Consider the following 19,223-nt stretch of genomic DNA (forward strand, 5'->3'; position numbering starts at 1 on the left):
TCACGCCCTGGGCTGCAGGCGGCATTAAACTGCTGAGCCACCCGGGCTGCCCTCAAATTTTTAATTTGTACAAGATGGGAGCTCTGCCCAGTTTCATTGCCAGTTTGGTCGCTTTTACCCCTTAAAAGATAACGAGGTCTGTCATAACGTGACTGGCATGAGAATTCTCTTGCTTACCTTTTTATTTTTTGGCATTTAGCTTTATCTGGAATAATATGATTATAGTTTTTCTAACAAATTGGTAATAATCATAAAATTGATGCTTTTTTTTCCCTCTCATTTTAAGATGTAACCTAGTTTTTGAAGCCATGGTACCTGTAAGAAGTGATTTTCATGATCAAGAGCAGTATCACCTAGGGAATTAATGCAAAAATTACTAGAGCTTGAAGGTTACCCCTTTCTAGCTGAATCAGAAAGAGAGGGTGCTAATTAGATATTGGCTAGTTTCAAAAACTCTTCAGATGGTTCTGATACACAACCAGGATGGGAATCACTAACCTAGAATGGAGGGTAAGATTGTGATCATATTTGGAAAAAAATATATATGAAATCTTTTCTTAAATTGCTAGCATATTGCCCACAGTAAATGCTCAATAAGGAATGAAAATCTTTAAATGTAGCTTGGTCTTTAATTAGAATGCCCTGGATTTTAGAAGTTGAAATGTCTCTCAAACCAACTTTTGTAATATACTGAAGTATACAGGATACTTCAGATAATTGTTTAACATTTCAAGAAACTGGGTTCAGTAAAATAATGACTTACATTTAAGACTTCCACCTTCAGTCTTTTACTGAACCCAGTTTCTTGAAATGTTAAACAATTATCTGAAGTATCCTGTTTTCCAGGTTAGAGCAAACATACACACATCTTTCCTTTGATCATGTCACATTAGATAGTAAAAGAAAATGAACAAAACTGATAATTTATTAGGCAATTTGGCATCCTTGAAGTCAGAAAATAATCCCTCTTTGGATATTTGCTATAAATATTCTAATAAGCAGTATTTATAGAATAGAGGTACATTGCATTTAAACAGTAGTAAGATGTGCTTTACATTTACTCTTGGCCTTCTGTGGTGGCTAGTCTCACCTGTTTCAGTTAAGCTCTTTTTCTGATTGATCTTTACAGTGTGTTCCCTAAGATAATAAAATGAATACAAATATATGTAGTCAGTTTTATTCTAAGGAGTCTTAATTTATTATACAAAATTAAAGGTTTTAATTAAATATAGTAGAAAACCACCTTTTTCTGTGTGCCATACATAAAGATGAAAACATCTAGCATAAAATTAGCTGTGCTGGTATATGAGATGGTACAGATCTTGTCACGTGCAGCAGAGGTATCGTTAAACTGCGGTTCAACTCTCCGCATTAGGAATTTGGCTTCTGTTAGATGTCAAAGCGTAGATTTGCCTCTGAGGACACACTAAACTCTTCAAAGTTTAATTATGTTCAGATGAAGATCATCTAACTACTGTTGCTGAACAGGAAATTTTTTATTTAATTGTCCCTTTCTGCCTCCATTAGTCAGTTCCTTCAAGTCCTCTTTAAAACCTGCCCCACATTCTTGGATTTTGTTATCTGCTTTTTAAAATATTCAGTATCAGAACAAAAGTGCACAGTTTTAAGTAATTGAGAGGGTGGGCAGACTTCTCCCCTTCTCACCTGCTTGCTTTTAAATTGCAAGGCTGCCATGTCAACAAATTTTAGACCACCAGACCAACATGTTGGCATAAAATACCAAACTGATTTCATTTTTACTTCATACACTTTCCTCATTGCTACTTTGCATTTTTCTTTACTAAAGTGCCTGTTAGTTAGTGAGTTTTTCAGTTCCTCCTTCATCTTTTCTTCCCCTTGTAGCTATAAGTGTTCCAGAAGATTGCATCATTAGGTTGGGCCCTGTGAGCTGGTGCGCTCTTTTCCAAGTGTCTGATTCAGCAGGCCAGAGACCACTGCTTGCCAGGAAATCACCGTTGCTTCTAGGCTGACGCTTGCCTACTTGTTTTGATCGTCTGAGAGATGAGACTTTGTTTGCCAGAACTACAGTTGATAGAAATAGAAGGGTGCAGATAAGAAAAAGCACTGCAATTATAACGAAGCAAATTAGCATAGCCATTTTGTTGTTGTTTTCCTCACAGACCTCTTTTTTGAAAATTTCACGGTGATCTTTGGTTGTGTTTTCTGTGCTCTGTACTGTTGGAGAACTGTTCCTGATAACAGAAGGTATATAAAGCTCCAGTTCCGATTTAGGAGTTAGAGATGTGACCAGAGATGATGTTATTTCAGTCCTGTTTACAGAGTTACCGCTTTTATCTACTGCAGAAGTTGTAGGGTTTGTGTTAATGTTTTCGTCTTGGTTTCTGCCCATCTGATTTTGAACATCTCGCTCCCAGACAGTAGTATTGTTAGCCCACAGTTGGGTATAGTTTGCGTTTGTTCCAGGAGACCAAGAAAAAACTGTCGTCATCAGAAGGGTGAGATGCAGGTAAAGCCGTCTGTGCTCCATGTCCAGGAATATGCTGGAAATCTGTTGGGATAGCAGTGTCATTTGTTAATTTGGGAAAGAACAGTGGTTCCCAGTTGTTACGATTGTAGTTGAAAGATGGACAGCTGATATTTTACAAGTGAGCTACAAACCCATACCTAATATTTGCTATCCTGTTTGAATTCCTTTTTACCTGGCTTGTTTGTTTTCTGTTAGACTGTGTGTAAAGAAACAATTTAATTTCTGTTATTCTTTTAAATGCTAGGAGTTAGCATTAAAAATACTTGTGAATCATTTTAAACTGAATCCCATGGTTTTATAGTTTCCTCCCTTCCAAGCATGCTAAACTTGAGCTTTGAATCAGATACTTCTGCTTTACTTTTTTGATTCCTCCTTTTTTTTTTTTTTTTTGCCCCAACCATTTAAGGATCTTATTTAAAGAAACTCCCCACTCTCTAAAAAAATGTGTCACTGATCCTTATAGGAAAGGAGAAATGTGGCCTTGAGCATTTTACTTCATGTATGAAAAGAAAATGCAAATTGGCTTTTTGGTTTTTGTTTTGGGATTGAGAAAGGGGAAGTGTAGCAACCAAAGGAAAATGGATTTCAAATAGGAATTCAAGATGTTCTTTTTTCTTGAGTGTTTATCTTGAAGCTTAGAATAAACCTGGTACTTAGAAATATACTCCTAGTATTTTTGTTTTTTGTTTTTTGGGTTTTTTTTTTTTGTTGTTGTTGTTGTTGTTTTTGTTTGACTCCTGGTATTTGTGAAAGCAATTGTGGGGATGGTTCTCTCCATTCACCTGTATATCCCCTAATTTATTGTGGCTTTGCTAAAAGCAAAGGCATGCCAGATTTCTCAACCTAAAAATCTGGCATTACAGTGAAAAAGCAGATTTCTTCTGAATAATCTCGAAAGTTAAACAGGTTACTTTTTTCATCATCATATATGCCTAGCATCTTTTCTTTTTTTTTTTTTTCCTAGCATCTTTTCTATGACTATTTGACATAATTTTTTAAAGTAAATTATACAGTAAATTTACAGTAAATTATACAGAACATACGGATCAGTGGAATTTAGACTGTGGGAAGTGGAAGTCAAGGCAGATCATAAGTTTCAACATATAAATAAAAAAGATGAATTTTAGTTTTAGCTTCAAACTCTTTGGAAGCCAGTGCAAAAGGGGGACAAGTCTGTTCCTAATTCTCATTATTTACCATATGAATGAAGATTTAAATAGAACTGGCATATCTATTCTAGGTGCTGATAAACCAGCAGAAAAAATTTATCGGTTTTATATTGAGTTATCTCTTTCTCTCTTCTTTCTCTCTCTCTCTCTCACTCTCTTTCTTTCTTTCTTTCTTTCTTTCTTTCTTTCTTTCTCTCTCTCTCTCTCTTCTTTCCTTTCCTTTCCTTTCCTTTCCTTTCCTTTCCTTTCCTTTCCTTTCTTTCCTTTCTTTCCTTTCTTTCCTTTCTTTCCTTTCTTTCCTTTCTTTCCTTTCTTTCCTTTCTTTCCTTTCTTTCCTTTCTTTTCTTCAGTAAAGCAAAGTTTATTGATAGTACAAGGCTCCCAAAGAGGGAGGGGGGATCCAAGAGTGTTGCCCTCGAGTTCTCTCTCTCTTTTTTTAATTAAAGATTTTATGTATTTATCCATGAGAGACACAGAGAGAGAGAGACAGAGACACAGGCAGAGGGAGAAGCAGGCTCCATGCCGGGAGACACAGGCAGAGGGAGAAGCAGGCTCCACGCCGGGAGCCCAACATGAGACTTGATCCTGGGACTCCAGGATCATGCCCTGAGCTGAAGACGACGCTCTACCGCTGAGCCATCCAAGCGTCCCGAGTTCTCTCTTTTATAGTAATATTCTGTTCATCCAAGTTACTTTTGTAGGAGTATTTTATTATTAACATTTGTTTGAGATAACTAGAAGCAAAAATTGATTATTCTCCTGAGATATATTCAGTGAAATTGCCTGTTTAAGACTTTATTTTATAGAAGTTCTTCTCAAACTTGAATGGTCATGGGAATCTTTTTTTGTTTATTTTTTTTAATGTGGATTCTGATTTTATAGGTCTAGGAGGGATCTGAGATCCTGCATTTCTAACTTCTTCCCAAGTAAGACAGATGCTGCTGGTAGTCATGCTTTTTTGAGTTTTGAGGTTTTATTAGAAATAGTTGTTAAATGTCATTGGATAAAATTTGTATGCCATTGATATATAGAAATTGAGAATAACAAGTATGTTGTTACAAACAAAAGTAACTTATAATAAGCAATGCTAAATGGAAACTAGCCACTGAAGTAGTATTTCCTAAAGGAAAAAAAACTTTATTATGTGTTCTAGAATGATTACTTTTTAGATTATGATCTTTAATAAAGATATTGTGCATTGACTTCTTATATAATAGTGTTCAACTTCCATTTGAATAACGAATCTTTGTATACTTTATAAATCTTTCACAAAGAGAAATATTTTAAATTGGGTTAGCAAGTAGTTTTCATCTTTTTGTACTAAACTAGTTTTCTGCATTCAATGCTAAAATTGTTTAAAGTGGGTTATTCTTATCACATTAGTTCATTAACAGTGTAGTATACATCATGATATTCATACACATTTTAGCAGTGCTTACCGCCGGGTGGATAATAGGCCTGCTGTTGATTGTCTTCTGCCAGATGTACTTTCATCCCCAAATAAACAAACTGTTAACAAAATGAGACTTTCTCTTGCCCTTACAAATGCCTGAGAATAGAGAACTGTCTCTGCATTCCTAATTTATGCCATGGAGGCCAGGTTATGTTATCAAAAGTTTTATCTCTGGTCATGAACTTTATTTTTTCAACTTTTTAAATTCTAAAACTTTTCAATTCACTGTGGAGTCTAAACTCACATCCTTCCTAATCATGAAAAAACTGTTGATGATAAATCTTTCCATTTTTAACTTAAATGTTACTTAATAGGCCAGAAAAAACAGCATACATTTTCAATCACTTATGATTCTACTTTGTTAGTAAGATTCTTAGGTCTCATTTAAAAGCACTTCCTTGAACACTAATCCGTGCAAAGTTATGAGTGAAAAGGCATAAGAAAAGCCATATAGATGACCTACCTTATAAATTCTTGGTTAAAATCTGATTATAACCTGATTTTAATAGCCACTTCTTTTCTTGTCTTGAAGTATAGCTTCCAAGTAATTTAAAGCAGATGAGACTTGGAGAGCATGAACCTTAAAGTAAATCTGCAGTTACTGAAAAAAAAAAAAAAAAAAAAGATTTTACAGCTAGCTTTCCACTTTTAAAACCAAACCACAGATGACACATTTCCTTTCTGCTGCAACTAAAGCACATGTCACAGAGAAGGAAAAAAAAAAAACAAAAAACCCCGTAAAGTCCAACTTGTCCAGTTGGCTACTGGCGTGACAGGAGGCTTTTGTACAACAAATCCCCGCCTCCAGGGCAGGGAGGGTGTTCTACTCAGTGCCATTTGACCTTTTGCTCATTGTATATGCCTCCTTCTTTTGAATGAAGATGAAATGGTAATTTTCCTGCAGCACTAAAATCTCTGAAAATTTTATTTATGTACTGCAGTCTGATTCAATGTCATGTATTTGGAGACCTGGGGTATTGGTCAGATAATAGAAACAATGATATACATAATCAGCATCTCAAATTGTGGAACTATAACAATGACTTGAGAAAATACCGAGTAAATTTAGATTATATGCAGCAGAATATGCTTTTACGTTGATTTACTCTTTCCCCTCCAGTGTCCTGTCATCACTTCATTTTCAGTATGTCTGAAATGGACTTCATTTTCTCTCCCGAAGTTGGCTGCCCCTCATGATCTCTTTGTTTTTGTCCATGATAGCAGCATTCTTTGTGACCTCAGAGGGTTGGTATACAGCGAGTCCTTTTAATTCAAGCCCTTTCTGTCAGCCCTGATCAGACCTTGGATTGTGTTGATCCTTCCTTCAGATTCTTGAATTGGTTTCTTTTTTCTTTCTTTTCTTTTCTTTTTTCTTTTTTTTTTACTGTCACCATAGTGTTTAGATCCTCATTAGGCCATACCTAGACTATAGTATCTTTTTTTTACCAGCCCTGACTCCTTCATATAGCTTGTATATATCACTTCCTTTGATCATCTTATCTCGTTAAGAAAATAAAGTTGAATAACTCTCTGACACCTAGAGCAGTGATTCAGAAATATTTGTACACATAAATATCAGGTAAGACAGTTGCTTAAAAACAATGAAAATTGCCAGGCCCCACTGCATAGGTTCATATGTAGTAGAAACAGACCACATTTCTATCATTTACCACAGTTGATTCTGATGCTAGTGCTTCACAGAACATATTCTGAGAAATACTGGGCCCTTGAGTATTCTTAGATGAATAGTTTTAACCCTTCACAATTTAACTGTTAATGCGTTTTTCCAGCTTTGTCTCTTTTTTTAAGTTAAACTTTCAATTGTATTTTATTTTTTAGTTAAATTTCAATTAGTTAACAATGTCCTATTAGTTTCAGGTGTACAGTTTAGTGATTCAACACTTATAACACCCAGTGCTCATCATAAGTGCCTGTCTTAATCCCTATCACTTATTTAACCCATTCCCCACTCACCTCCCTTCTGGTAACTATCAGTTCGTTCTCTATAGTTAAGAGTCTGTTTTCTGGTTTGCCTCTCTCTTTTTCCCCCCTATGATTGATTGTTTTCTTTCTTAAATTCCACGTATGAGTGAAATCCTGTGGCGTCTTTCTCTGACTTATTTCACTTAGCGTTATATTCTCTAGCTCCGTCATTGCAAATGGCAAGATTTCATTCTTCTTATGGCCAAATAATATTCCATTGTATATATATATATATCATCTTGGTCCTTCTTCAGATTCTTGAATTGACTCGTTTTACTGTCACCATAATATTTAGATCCTTATTAGACCGTAATACCTAGATTATCGTATCTTTTTTAACCAGCCCTTCTGGAACACCATATCTTCTTCATCCATTCATCAGTCGATGGATATTTGGGCTCATTCCATAATTTGGCTATTGTAGATAACGCTGCTGTAAACATCAGAGTGCATGTATTCCTTTCGAATTATTGTTTTTGTAACCATTGGGTAAATACCTAGTAGTCCAATTGTCCAGCTTTATCTCTTAAAACTTCTCTATGTGAATCCTTCATTCCAGCTAAACTAGATGACTGTTACCTCAGCACATCTAGTTTTTCTTTTCTTCTTTACCTCTATGAGGCCTGCTAATCACTCCTCTTATTGAATTAAAAATTTCTTCTACCCACTTTAGTCACAGCGTTTTTAGTGACTACTCAGTTTGTGCTCATCTCTCCCTGTCTTGAACTATTTTTCTCTGCAATTCATTTGGTAAGTGATAACATACTATGTTCTACCTTTCCTTTGATCTTAAAAGATTTTAAAATCATTTAACTTGATTTTTATCTTCTTTTCTCCCAACAAGATTTCCTGAGATACGGATATTTATCTGAGCCTATTTTGTAATACTTTACCATAGTCAGCAAGTGTAGTACATTGGGCCAAGTTAATATAAGTTGTTATGATTTGAAGTTCTAATACTGTGTTCTGAGTAAAGCCCCTGAAGGGCTTTCTGATGGTCCCTACCTTGGCTACTCACACTGGTCAGCATTCTTTTGAGTGTAAGCAATTTATGACCTAATATGGCTTAATCAAAAAAATAGAATTCATTGGCTCATCAACTGAATGGTTTGGGGATAAATTTGATCCCAGGAGAGGCTTTATCTAGGGCTCAGATGATATGACTGAGTCCTCAGTTTCTCTCTCCATTTCTCCAGTTTTTAGGCCGGCTTCTCCTTCATTTCTCAAGGTATGAGCTAGCAACTCCCAGGACAATGTGTTCATTGTTCGTAAACACTGGGAAAGAAAAAGTCTCAGCTAAAGCTAAAGTTTCTGAGTTGGTGGGCCTCTTTGGCCCTGGTTGTACTGATTTGAGTCATGTAATCATTGCTGAACCTCCTCTGGTCAAGATGGTGGGGTAAGCAAATTGACTAAAGCCATTCAGGTTACTCCAGTGCTCCAGGTGGGTCATTCCCACCCAAACAACTCACCTGGGAAATTTAGTGGGCCTAGAGGCAATCAATACATGTTAACTGCCTTCCTGTGCTTGTCTGTGACGTGCAGGTTGTTGCTCAAAAGTTTTTGAATTGGAGACTTGTCTCTTCCATTTTACCTCAGTCTTTTTTTTTTTTTCAATGTCTAAAGAATAACTGATTTTTAAAAATTGATTTAGGTTTTGTATAATTTTTTGATATTACAGTTTTTTCTAGAAGGCTCATAAGAAAATTAAAGGAGTGGAATAGATTTGTAGCATCTGTATATTTATTCAGAACTCTGTTAATGTCTGTGTCCTTTTTATGTCATCTTCCTTAGGTTTAAAACTGGTCAAATCAATGGCGATTTGCTGATATACCATGTCTTGCTGACTTTAAAGCCATATTATGCAAAGCCATATGAAATTGTAGTGGACCTTACCCATACTGGGCCGAGCAATCGCTTTAAAACAGACTTTCTCTCCAAGTGGTTTGTTGTTTTTCCTGGCTTCGCTTATGACAATGTCTCTGCAGTCTATATCTATAACTGTAACTCCTGGGTCAGAGAGTACACCAAGTATCACGAGCGGCTGCTGACTGGCCTCAAAGGCAGCAAAAGGCTCATCTTCATAGACTGTCCTGGGAAACTGGCTGAGCACATAGAGCATGAACAACAGAAACTGCCTGCTGCCACACTGGCTTTAGAAGAGGACCTGAAGGTATTCCACAATGCTCTCAAGCTAGCTCACAAAGACACCAAGGTTTCCATTAAAGTAAGTTTCACTCCATGTTAGGTAAATAATTTGTTATCCTTCTTGGCTAACCAGACTGCACTGGCCTCCCTAGGTGTGCCTATAGTAGTGGATCAAATGTAAAGTCAGTCCAAATGGAGGAAAACCAAGCTTTTTGTCTTCATGGAGGTACTGTGAAAGATAGGAGAGGTGAACACTTAATTATATTCTAGGTCGGATTAGAGGCAGGAGAGTGTTGTAGAGAGGGCAGTTTGCCATCAATTAGTCAAGTGGAAGGAATGTGGGGAGGGTGGAAATTACCAATTGAGGATTCTTCTGATTATTGCATGCTTTTTGCAGAGTGGGAAACATGAACCAGGATAAAATCAGTAATTGTCTATGGGATTCTTGAACTTTAAAAAAAACAACTAACATTTTTATAATGTCTCTTATGAGAGCATTTATTGCAGTTGAACCCATTTGAACATACAATGGTGGTAACTCTTCCTTAAATGGCAAATATGGTATTTGTTCGGTTGGTCAATTGGTTTTTGATGTGGAATTTAACTCTTCTTCACTCCACCCTCTCACCATCACTTTCCAGGTTGGTTCTACTGCTGTTCAAGTAACCTCAGCAGAGCGAACAAAAGTCCTGGGGCAATCGGTCTTTCTAAATGATATTTATTATGCTTCGGAAATTGAAGAGATCTGCCTGGTAGATGAGAACCAGTTTACCTTAACCATTGCAAACCAGGGCACACCACTCACCTTCATGCACCAGGAGTGTGAAGCCATTGTTCAGTCTATCATCCATATCCGGACACGCTGGGAGCTGTCACAACCTGACTCCATCCCCCAACACACCAAGATTCGGCCAAAAGATGTCCCTGGGACGCTGCTCAATATTGCATTACTTAATTTAGGCAGTTCAGACCCTAGTTTACGGTAGGTTTTTAAAAATTCACTTCCAACTTTTTTCAGGATTTGTTACTTTTAGAATGAGACCACTTAATAAGCTTTTAATATAGCCTCTACCTTAATACTCTAAATAGGAAGGTATGCTATGTTGGTTAACCAGTGTGACCTCATCAGTTTGCGGGATATTCACATGAACTGTGGAATTCTGAAAAGGGTGATTCACACTAAACCAGTATATGTTCTTTCTCCAGGAAACTTTCATCTGAAATAGCCTACGTAGCAGCTTTGTTGTTCTGTTTTGTCCCCTGCCCCAAAAAAGCCTTTAAAAAAAAAAAAAAAGTCTATTCCTAAGTTTCTCCTTCTGAGTCCTCTAATTATGTTTTCCCATGTTCAAAAGTATAACACTATTAAGTTTCCTCACAGTCAAATTACATGATCATTGTTTGACAACGGAGGGCTTAATGTGAAGTAACTCAAACAATAACATTGCATACTTTCCAATTATGTGACTTTTTTTTTTTAAGATTTCATTTTTTTATTTTTTCATGAGAGACACAGAGAGAAAGAGAGAGGCAGAGACACAGGCAGAGGGAGAAGCAGGCTCCATGCAGGGAGCCCGATGTGGGACTCAATCCTGGGACTCCAGGATCATGCCCCTGGCCGAAGGCAGGCGCTCAACCACTGAGCCACCCAGGGATCCCCCCCCAACTATGTGACTTTAATGAAATTTTTGAAGGAAGTCTTAAGACAAATGTAGATATCATCTGACAGTATAATTGGTTCTGTTTAGGTTTAATACTCTGAACATGAATGAGGAACTAGCAAGGTGTGTAGGGTCAGTAGATTTGGTTTAAATCTAGGTCTGCTACTATGTATGACTTTGGGCGAGGTACTAAAGTTCTCTGAGCTCTAGCTCCCCATTTTCAAAATAAAGAAAACAGTGCCTTTCCTATATACCTCCAAAGGTTTAATAAACAGTATGTATAGTAGTGTATTTTAGCACCTAGCAGACAGTTTGTGCTCAGTAAGTATTACCACCTCCCAACTCCCCTTCCCATCCCTCCTCTCTCTACCAGTGTCTCTTTGCACTCTTTCCCTCCTTTCTTCCCTCTGCTTTTCATGTTGGGTAATTCTTTGTCTCAGGTTCCTTGGGACTGTCAAGATATTTACCAATAAAATTTCTTAGCTCCAGAAAAATCTTCCCTAGGGTGTAATATAGCCCTGGTTTTATAAGTGGGCCTTTTAGAATTCCTGATTCTTAAATAAAGGGGAAAAAATATCAAGATTTCTTTACCTGGATGCGCCTCCTATAAATTATACATAAAATTTTGTGTATGCTTAGCTTTCTTTATCCCTAAGGAACCTGTGACACTTACCCTAGTTTGAGCAGGCCCAGTTCTTTATAGCTGTTGAAATGTACAGAATAAAAGTCCGTGTCAAAATTGTGTAACTCCAAATTCCTAGGAGTTAGTAAAAGATACAAAAACTTAGAAACAATAGTATTAATGTTCTCATTTTAGGAAAATAAAGCTATGAAGCCTACGTTTAATTTCTAATTCAAAATTCCTCATAGAAGAATCTTCTAACAATTATTAGCTTGAATGAACCTGTATCCTTTTATGAATTGAACTGAACAAAAAGCAGCTTCTGCTTTTTGCTGAAGCATGTCATTCCAAGGAAAAAGCCTTTAGGATGCCTTAAATTTCAGAGGCTTTTTGCTCACATATGGTTGTTGCAAAAATATAGTAGCATGGTAAAGGTTTGGAGGTCAACAAAACCTGAAATTTGCTGAGTAATCAAATTATTTCTCTTGCAGGATAGGGGCAATAAAATGAAAATTTGAAAATCAAGTATGAGTTTTTTGACTTGTGTCCCGAAGTGCTTAAGTATATTTTCAGACATTTCTAAGGGAAGTTTTGGTTCTAATGGAACCTGGATGTATATTATTGGTTTTGTTTTCAGTGCTTATGTATAATGAAAAATGGGGGAGGGGGACTTAATTATATTACATTTGTTTTTGACCTCCAGTTTGTAGGATGTCTTGTAGGACACCAAGAAAGAAAGTCAGTAGGTGCTAACGAAAGATTTTTGCATTTTAATCTGATGAGGGACCATCTCATTTATCCTCTTATGATCCCCATTATAAATAGATCTGATGGGAAGGGGGAACCACAATTTGGGTTTTTGGCCTCATGGAAAATATGATGAGCCTTTATTCTAACTAACTTTCTATTGAACCACTTTAGGACCATAAACCTCCCATATTCTATATCCCAGTAAAATATCTTTTAGAAATGTATTATAGTTACCTGTCTTAGGAGCCTTACAGGGCTCTTCTGGTATTGTCAAGAACCTCCCCTGAATCCCTAAATGATGAAGAAAATCCCTAAATGATCAAGGGTGTTGTGTTTAACATAGAATCATAAGACTTTATCTCTAATTGATCATAAAATTTAAAAGTAGTTGATTATGCTTTGTAATAGAATCATAAGTTGTGCTTTATGAAAAAAATGTGGAATTATAAGAAAAAATGTTTTAAAACAACTTCATTTGTGTTTTCTCCTAGGTCAGCTGCCTATAATCTTCTGTGTGCCTTAACTTGTACCTTCAATTTAAAAATCGAGGGCCAATTACTAGAGACATCAGGTTTATGCATCCCTGCCAACAACACCCTCTTTATTGTCTCTATTAGTAAGACACTGGCAGCCAATGAGCCACATCTGACCTTAGAATTTTTGGAAGAGTGTATTTCTGGATTTAGCAAGTCTAGTAAGTAATAATAATTTTCTTTAATACTAACAATGATTCTAAGAAGATTCAAAGAAAATCATTTCATTTCAGAATTTGCCAGTGAAATCATAACTGATTATATTTTCAGTTCTTTATTACTTCTTATTTTTCCTCTCTGATACTCTGCAACTGAAGAAACTGAAGGAACTTCCTGGTAGACAACATTGAGAAAAATCCACCAAAATTCTGATAAAAGCAAGGTGGCAAGATTTTTGATACTTTACATGTCTCTGAGTCATTTACAAAGTATTTTTCATACTGTTTCAGTTTAAATAGCTTCAGGATTTCTCTTCTTAGATTATTCTAGATGAGTGAAATATTAACATTGTCTCCTTGATTTTAAGGAAATAGTCATTTTCTCTTTCCATCAGGTTAACTTTGAATTGTGATTTTATTCGTCGTGTACAGTTCTTGGAGAATGTAGTGGCACATAATACAGGGCTCAGAGTCAACTCCTTATTTGGCTTTTAATAAGTCTTACAAATTTAACATCCACACTTTCTATTTATTAATCTTCATACCCTATAGAAGTATAAATGTTACTCTTTCTCCAGCTTATTTCCTGACACTTTCTTCCCTCCTCTTTTTCTCTCCATAATACATAAAACTTTTTTTCTGCATTCAAACCTGTTTCTCCTTCTTTTAAGACTTACTGATTTGAGAATAGTAAGATCACATAAAAGAGGTGCAAGCATGCTCACAAGTTGGGAAGAGGGTCAGAGGGAGAGAATCCTCAAGCAGACTCCCACTGAGTGCAGAGCCCGACTTGGGGCTCAGTCTCAATGGCCTTATGAGATCATGACCTGAGCTAAAACCAAGATTTGAATGCTTAACTGACTGGGTCATCCAGGCACCCCTCAAACATATTTCTTGATTTTTCAGGTAATGGAAAGCTTTGACAATTCATCAAGACCAGATCACTATATATATTTACTTATAATTAGAGATGTAGGGATATAACCCTAAAAAGAAAATGTGTTAAGACTAACAAAACAAGAAAAGGATAAAGCTTTATTGAGAAATATTTTTAAAGATTTGAGTGAAATAAACAGGCATATTGTGTTCCTGGATGAACAGTTCTTCTTGATTATTATAGATTCAGTGCTTTCCCATCAAAATAGCTACAGGATTTGAGGACTAAGAATGAGTAGAACTGGGACACCTAGGTCGCTCAGTTGGTTAAGCACCCCACCCTTGATCTCAGCTCAGGTTGTAATCTTAGGCTCCAGAGTTCCAGCCCCACACTGGGCTCCATGTTGGGTGTGGAGCCTACTTAAAAAAAAAAAAAAAAAAGTGAGGTAGAACTTAAGATGATTATAAATTCCATTTGAAACAACAAGAATAGTTAAGAAAATGTTGAAAAGAAAGAAAACAGAGACACTTGTTGCAGACATCTGAACACATAATGGTATAATTAAAGCAGAGCTGTTTAAGAATCAGCAATCAGATCAGTTTAAGAGAAACAGATGGATAAAGAAGTGTCATGAACTGATGGGGGAAAGATTAAATCATTAAAACAATGAGGCTGGGAAGCAAATTAAGTTGGGTCTTCACTTCTCCCCAAACCACAAGATACCAAAATAAGTTCTAGCTATATTTAAGAGTTGAATATAAAAACTTGGAACCATTAAAAAAAGGAAGAGGAAGAAGAATATTTCATTGCTTTCTGGGTGTAAGGACTTTATGAAGCAAAAACGTGGTTGATGAAAATAAAGGAAACAGTGAGCATAAGTGACTACATTAAACTTCCAAACATCTCTATTTCAGGAACATAAACAAAAGTAAAAAGATGATTAAAAAAAACTAGGAAATATACTTGCAACAAATATGAGAAAAGATTAATATCTTTAATCATGAAGAGTTCGTATAGGTTGATAAAAAGAACAACAATAGCATGCAGGTCATAATAAAAGGAATATATTTTAAGAAATTCACTAATAAAAATCAAATAACTGAAAGAATAGCAAGATAACATTCAATTATCAAATTGGCAAAAGGGTTTTGTTTGTTTTTTTAAGATTTTACTTATTCATTCATGAGAGACGGAGAGAGGCAGAGACATAGGCAGAGGGAGAAGCAGGCTCCCTGCAGGAAGCCTGATGCTGGACTCTCTTCCAGGACCAGGGATCATGCCTTCAACCAAAGGCAAATGCTCAACCGCAAAGCCACCCAGGCATCCCTGTTAGTTTGTTTATAATTCAGTGTTGATGGCCTATGGAATTGTGAACAGGGGCAATTTTTTGAGAAAGCGATTTGGAAATGGGTATCAAGGGTTCATACCTTTTGGCCTCATGATCCCACCTTCTAGAGTTTATTGTAAGGAATAAATGTTCAGATGTTTATTACAGCATTACTTTTTATTTAGATTTTTTAAGTTCAGGGATATCCTGTCAGTAAAGTGCCCACATCTTAAGTGAACAGCTTGATGAATTTTTATGTGTGAATCATCACAAAACCCTCTCCTAGATCAAGATACAGAACATCTCCAGCATCCAGAAGGCTCCTTTTAGTTCTATCCCCTCACCAAGAGTAATGACTACTGTGACCTCTGTTGCCACAGATTTATTTTGCCTGCTTTTGAGCTTCATATACCAGTATGTATAACAGCAAAAAACTGGAACAGTCTAAAGATCAAATAATAAAGAACTAATTAAATTATCAGATTTGTATGATGGAATAATATGAAACCATTAAAAATGTTTTAGGTACAGAATTTCAGTTTGGGAAGATGAAAAAGTTGTGGAGATGAATTCTGGTGATAGTTGCATAATGATGTGAACGTACTTAGGCCCACTGAACTGTACACTTAAAGATGGAAAATTTTACGTTATGTGTATTTTACCACAATAAAAAAAGTGTTTTGGGGACTCTAGATAAAGTTATATAGAGGAATTTTTGTATTTTTTTCTAAGTCTGAATTTACTTCAAAATAAAAAGTTAAAACATGTTTTTGGAAAATTTTTAATGATGAGTAAATAATCGCAGTATAATGTGTGGTGAAGAAAATATTCAAAACATACTGCATATACAGCATAGTCCTATGGGGGACTTGGGGTGGGTATATGTGTATACACACATACAAATATATATTATCTCTATGTAGCTATGAAAGCCTGAGGAGAGATGAGGTATATTAATGTCAGTTTTATTCTTGTGGCAATGTTTTCCTTTCAAGTAACTTTCTGTGATTGCCATATATTCCTTTTACAGTTAGAATAAAACAATAACTTTTTTAACTAGAAGAGGAATGATTAAGAGGGAGAAAAAGTAGGTAAAACTTTTCAAAAATTGGCCAACTGGCTTTAAGTTTACTTTTTTCATGGCTTTTTTTCTTCATCTCCGTCTTTAATATATTGGCCAAATCTCTTTTCTCCACACCACATTTTATGTAATGACCTTTACCTTTTACCTTATATTCCCCAATCTTCTATTTTTAGATAACTGTTGATGTAATTTTCATTGACCATCTATGCTAATAGTGTATTTTTTCCCAGGTATTGAATTGAAACACCTTTGTTTGGAATACATGACTCCGTGGCTGTCAAATCTAGTCCGTTTTTGTAAGCATAATGATGATGCCAAAAGACAGAGAGTTACTGCTATTCTTGATAAGCTGATAACAATGACCATAAATGAGAAACAGATGTACCCATCTATCCAGGCCAAAATATGGGGGAGCCTTGGGCAGGTATTGAGTTTGCTCAAATATTTGTCTAGTACCTCTGTGATACAGATATTAATCTAATACCCCTTTGTAGAAAACAGTGTGCTGGGCACTAAGGATATAGCTGTAGAAAAGATAGTCACCTCTTTCAAAAAGCATGCAGATATTCACCTAATTCTTGATTTGGTTCAGAATTATAGTTGTCTCATACATGTTTCAGAGCCAGAAAAACACTAATTATTTTAGCACTCTTTTCCATATCATAATTACATAGAATTTAACTTTAAAAATCTGATGTTGTCTCTAGTAAATAGTGCCCTGTCTTATTTTTTTAGGGGAAGAGAGAGAGAGAGAGGGCATGAGTGGTGGGGGTAGGGGCAGTGAGAATCTCAAGCAGGCTCCATGCCTAGCTGAGAGCCCAGTGTAGGGCTTGATCTCATGACCCCAAGATCATGACCTGAGCTGAATTCAGTAATGGGAAACTAAACCAACTGAGCAACTTGACACCCCTGAATAGTGCTGTATAAAATATTCTAGTACTTATGTACCATAAATGTCAGTAGATGTTTAACAATATTATTTTAGATGCCTTTCATGTATGGTTCTAGCACAAGAATACCAGTATTAAGATATAGAACACAATGTAATATTTTATTTTTGTTTGATAAAAATTGTCCACATCATTTCTTCAAAGTTATCGTTTAAGGCAGCAGTACCCTACTCAAACAATGCTGCAAATCCTTTAAATAATTTGAAATGACCTTGGAGCCAGTTCTACAGAACATCTCAATACTTGATGTCACTTCCTATGTTTTAAAATAATTATATTTTATGTTAAGCATACATTACTGTCTTAGAAGAGAACAGATGTGCTTTGCTAGTAGATGAAAATAGTATTTGTGAACATTTTAAATTTTTAAATATTGGTCCCTTAATCTCTGAAGCAATTGAGTGAATATCTTTATCCTTCTTTGGATATTTAATGAATTATATTTATTGACACATCTCTAAATAAAACCTAGTATTTGGGGGGCTTTAGGTAAAATAGAATTTTCATGTTGATTGGGCTGCTGCTTTGAAATATTTTTAAATTAAAAAGTTGGTGGAGTGAATAGCTAAAATATATGTTATTTTTCCCTTTTCTACTAGATTACAGATCTCCTTGATGTTGTACTAGACAGTTTCATCAAAACCAGTGCAACAGGTGGCTTGGGATCAATAAAAGCTGAGGTGATGGCAGATACTGCTGTAGCTTTGGCTTCTGGAAACGTGAAATTGGTTTCAAGCAAGGTAATCAACTTTTCCTTTGCCTTCTGGGCTTTGGCATGATGTCTGTTTTTACTACCAGAAATTGTTTATATTATAACTAGTCATTTTAAGGTTAAACTGAAATTTTTTGTGATAAAACTGTTTTAGCCCGTTTTTAAAAATTCTGTTTCTTTACAGGTTATTGGAAGGATGTGCAAAATAATTGACAAGACATGTTTATCTCCAACTCCTACCTTAGAGCAACATCTTATGTGGGACGATATTGCTATTCTAGCACGCTACATGCTGATGCTGTCCTTCAACAATTCCCTTGATGTGGCAGCTCATCTCCCCTACCTCTTCCATGTTGTTACTTTCTTAGTAGCTACAGGGCCACTCTCCCTTAGAGCTTCCACACATGGATTGGTCATTAATATCATTCACTCTCTGTGTACTTGTTCACAGCTTCATTTTAGTGGTAAGTTTCCAGAAAGTACTTTGTGGTTTGCAATTTGTGACTCCATTTTATACCACCTGATGAGCATAAATTATCTTACTCATTGGGGATCCCTGGGTGGCTTAGTGGCTTAGCATCTGCCTTTGGTCCAGGGTGTGATCCTGGGGTCCCGGGGTCGAGTCCCACGTCAGGCTCCCTGCATGGAGCCTGCTTCTCCCTCTGCCTGTGTCTCTGCCTATGTCTCTGCCTCTCTCACGAATAAATCAATAAAATCTTTAAAAAAAATTATCTTACTCATTATTGTGATACCTTTAACATTAGTTGCTTATTGAAGCCTGTGATTATGACATGAAATATTATCAAAAAGAAAAAGAATAGATTAATTCCATTCTATTTCAAGCTATAGCAGAGCAGAGGTTTTGTTTTTTTTTTAAGATTTATTTATTTATTTATTTATTTTAGAGAGAGACAGAGTGAATGGGGGAGAAGAGGCAGAGGGAGAGAGAGAGAGAATCCTCAAGCAGACGTCCCACTAAGCATGGCACCTGACATGGGCTCAATCCCACAACCCTGAGATAATGACCTGAGCCAAAATCAAGAGTCAAATGCTTTAACTGACTGAGCCACCCAGGTGCTCTTATAGCAAAGGTTTTCTATGTGCATTTGTTAGGTAGATTCTTAGAGTTATCACAGAAGCTAAAGACTCTGTACCAGTTAACAGTGTTGTGTTACTGTCATGAATTTATAGATAAATGGAGCAAAAGCAGTGAGCTTTGAGAATAATATATCTACAGAGTTGGTGTAGGAAGCATGGTTATATAATTTTGATATGACACTCAGATTTTCTAAA

General features: G+C 36.0%; 2 protein-coding genes across 7 annotated transcripts in view; one reads left to right on the forward strand and one right to left on the reverse strand.

Annotated features, from left to right (window-relative positions):
* Positions 1-19,223, forward strand: part of NF1 (neurofibromin 1) — a 265,517-nt gene that overhangs the window by 213,791 nt on the left and 32,503 nt on the right. For all 6 annotated transcript variants that reach the window (XM_041726981.1, XM_041726978.1, XM_041726976.1 and 3 more), the window contains 6 exons: positions 8,906-9,338; positions 9,901-10,241; positions 12,781-12,983; positions 16,499-16,692; positions 17,818-17,958; positions 18,115-18,394. In XM_041726981.1, coding sequence (XP_041582915.1) covers positions 8,906-9,338; positions 9,901-10,241; positions 12,781-12,983; positions 16,499-16,692; positions 17,818-17,958; positions 18,115-18,394 — 1,592 coding nt within the window. The remainder of the gene's footprint in view (positions 1-8,905; positions 9,339-9,900; positions 10,242-12,780; positions 12,984-16,498; positions 16,693-17,817; positions 17,959-18,114; positions 18,395-19,223) is intronic.
* On the reverse strand, positions 1,175-5,797 carry EVI2A (ecotropic viral integration site 2A). Its single transcript, XM_041726988.1, has 2 exons — positions 5,595-5,797; positions 1,175-2,530 (listed from the first exon to the last, which is right to left on the reverse strand). The coding sequence occupies exon 2, from the start codon at positions 2,507-2,509 to the stop codon at positions 1,814-1,816; it is 696 nt and encodes a 231-aa protein (XP_041582922.1). The 5' UTR covers positions 2,510-2,530; positions 5,595-5,797; the 3' UTR covers positions 1,175-1,813.

The sequence above is a fragment of the Vulpes lagopus genome, chromosome 12 (genome assembly GCF_018345385.1).
Source record: "Vulpes lagopus strain Blue_001 chromosome 12, ASM1834538v1, whole genome shotgun sequence".
NCBI lineage: Eukaryota > Metazoa > Chordata > Mammalia > Carnivora > Canidae > Vulpes > Vulpes lagopus.

Excerpts from the sequence above, each read along its gene's own strand:
- EVI2A (XM_041726988.1), bottom strand. The coding sequence starts at position 2,509 with ATGGAGCACAGACGGCTTTACCTGCATCTCACCCTTCTGATGACGACA.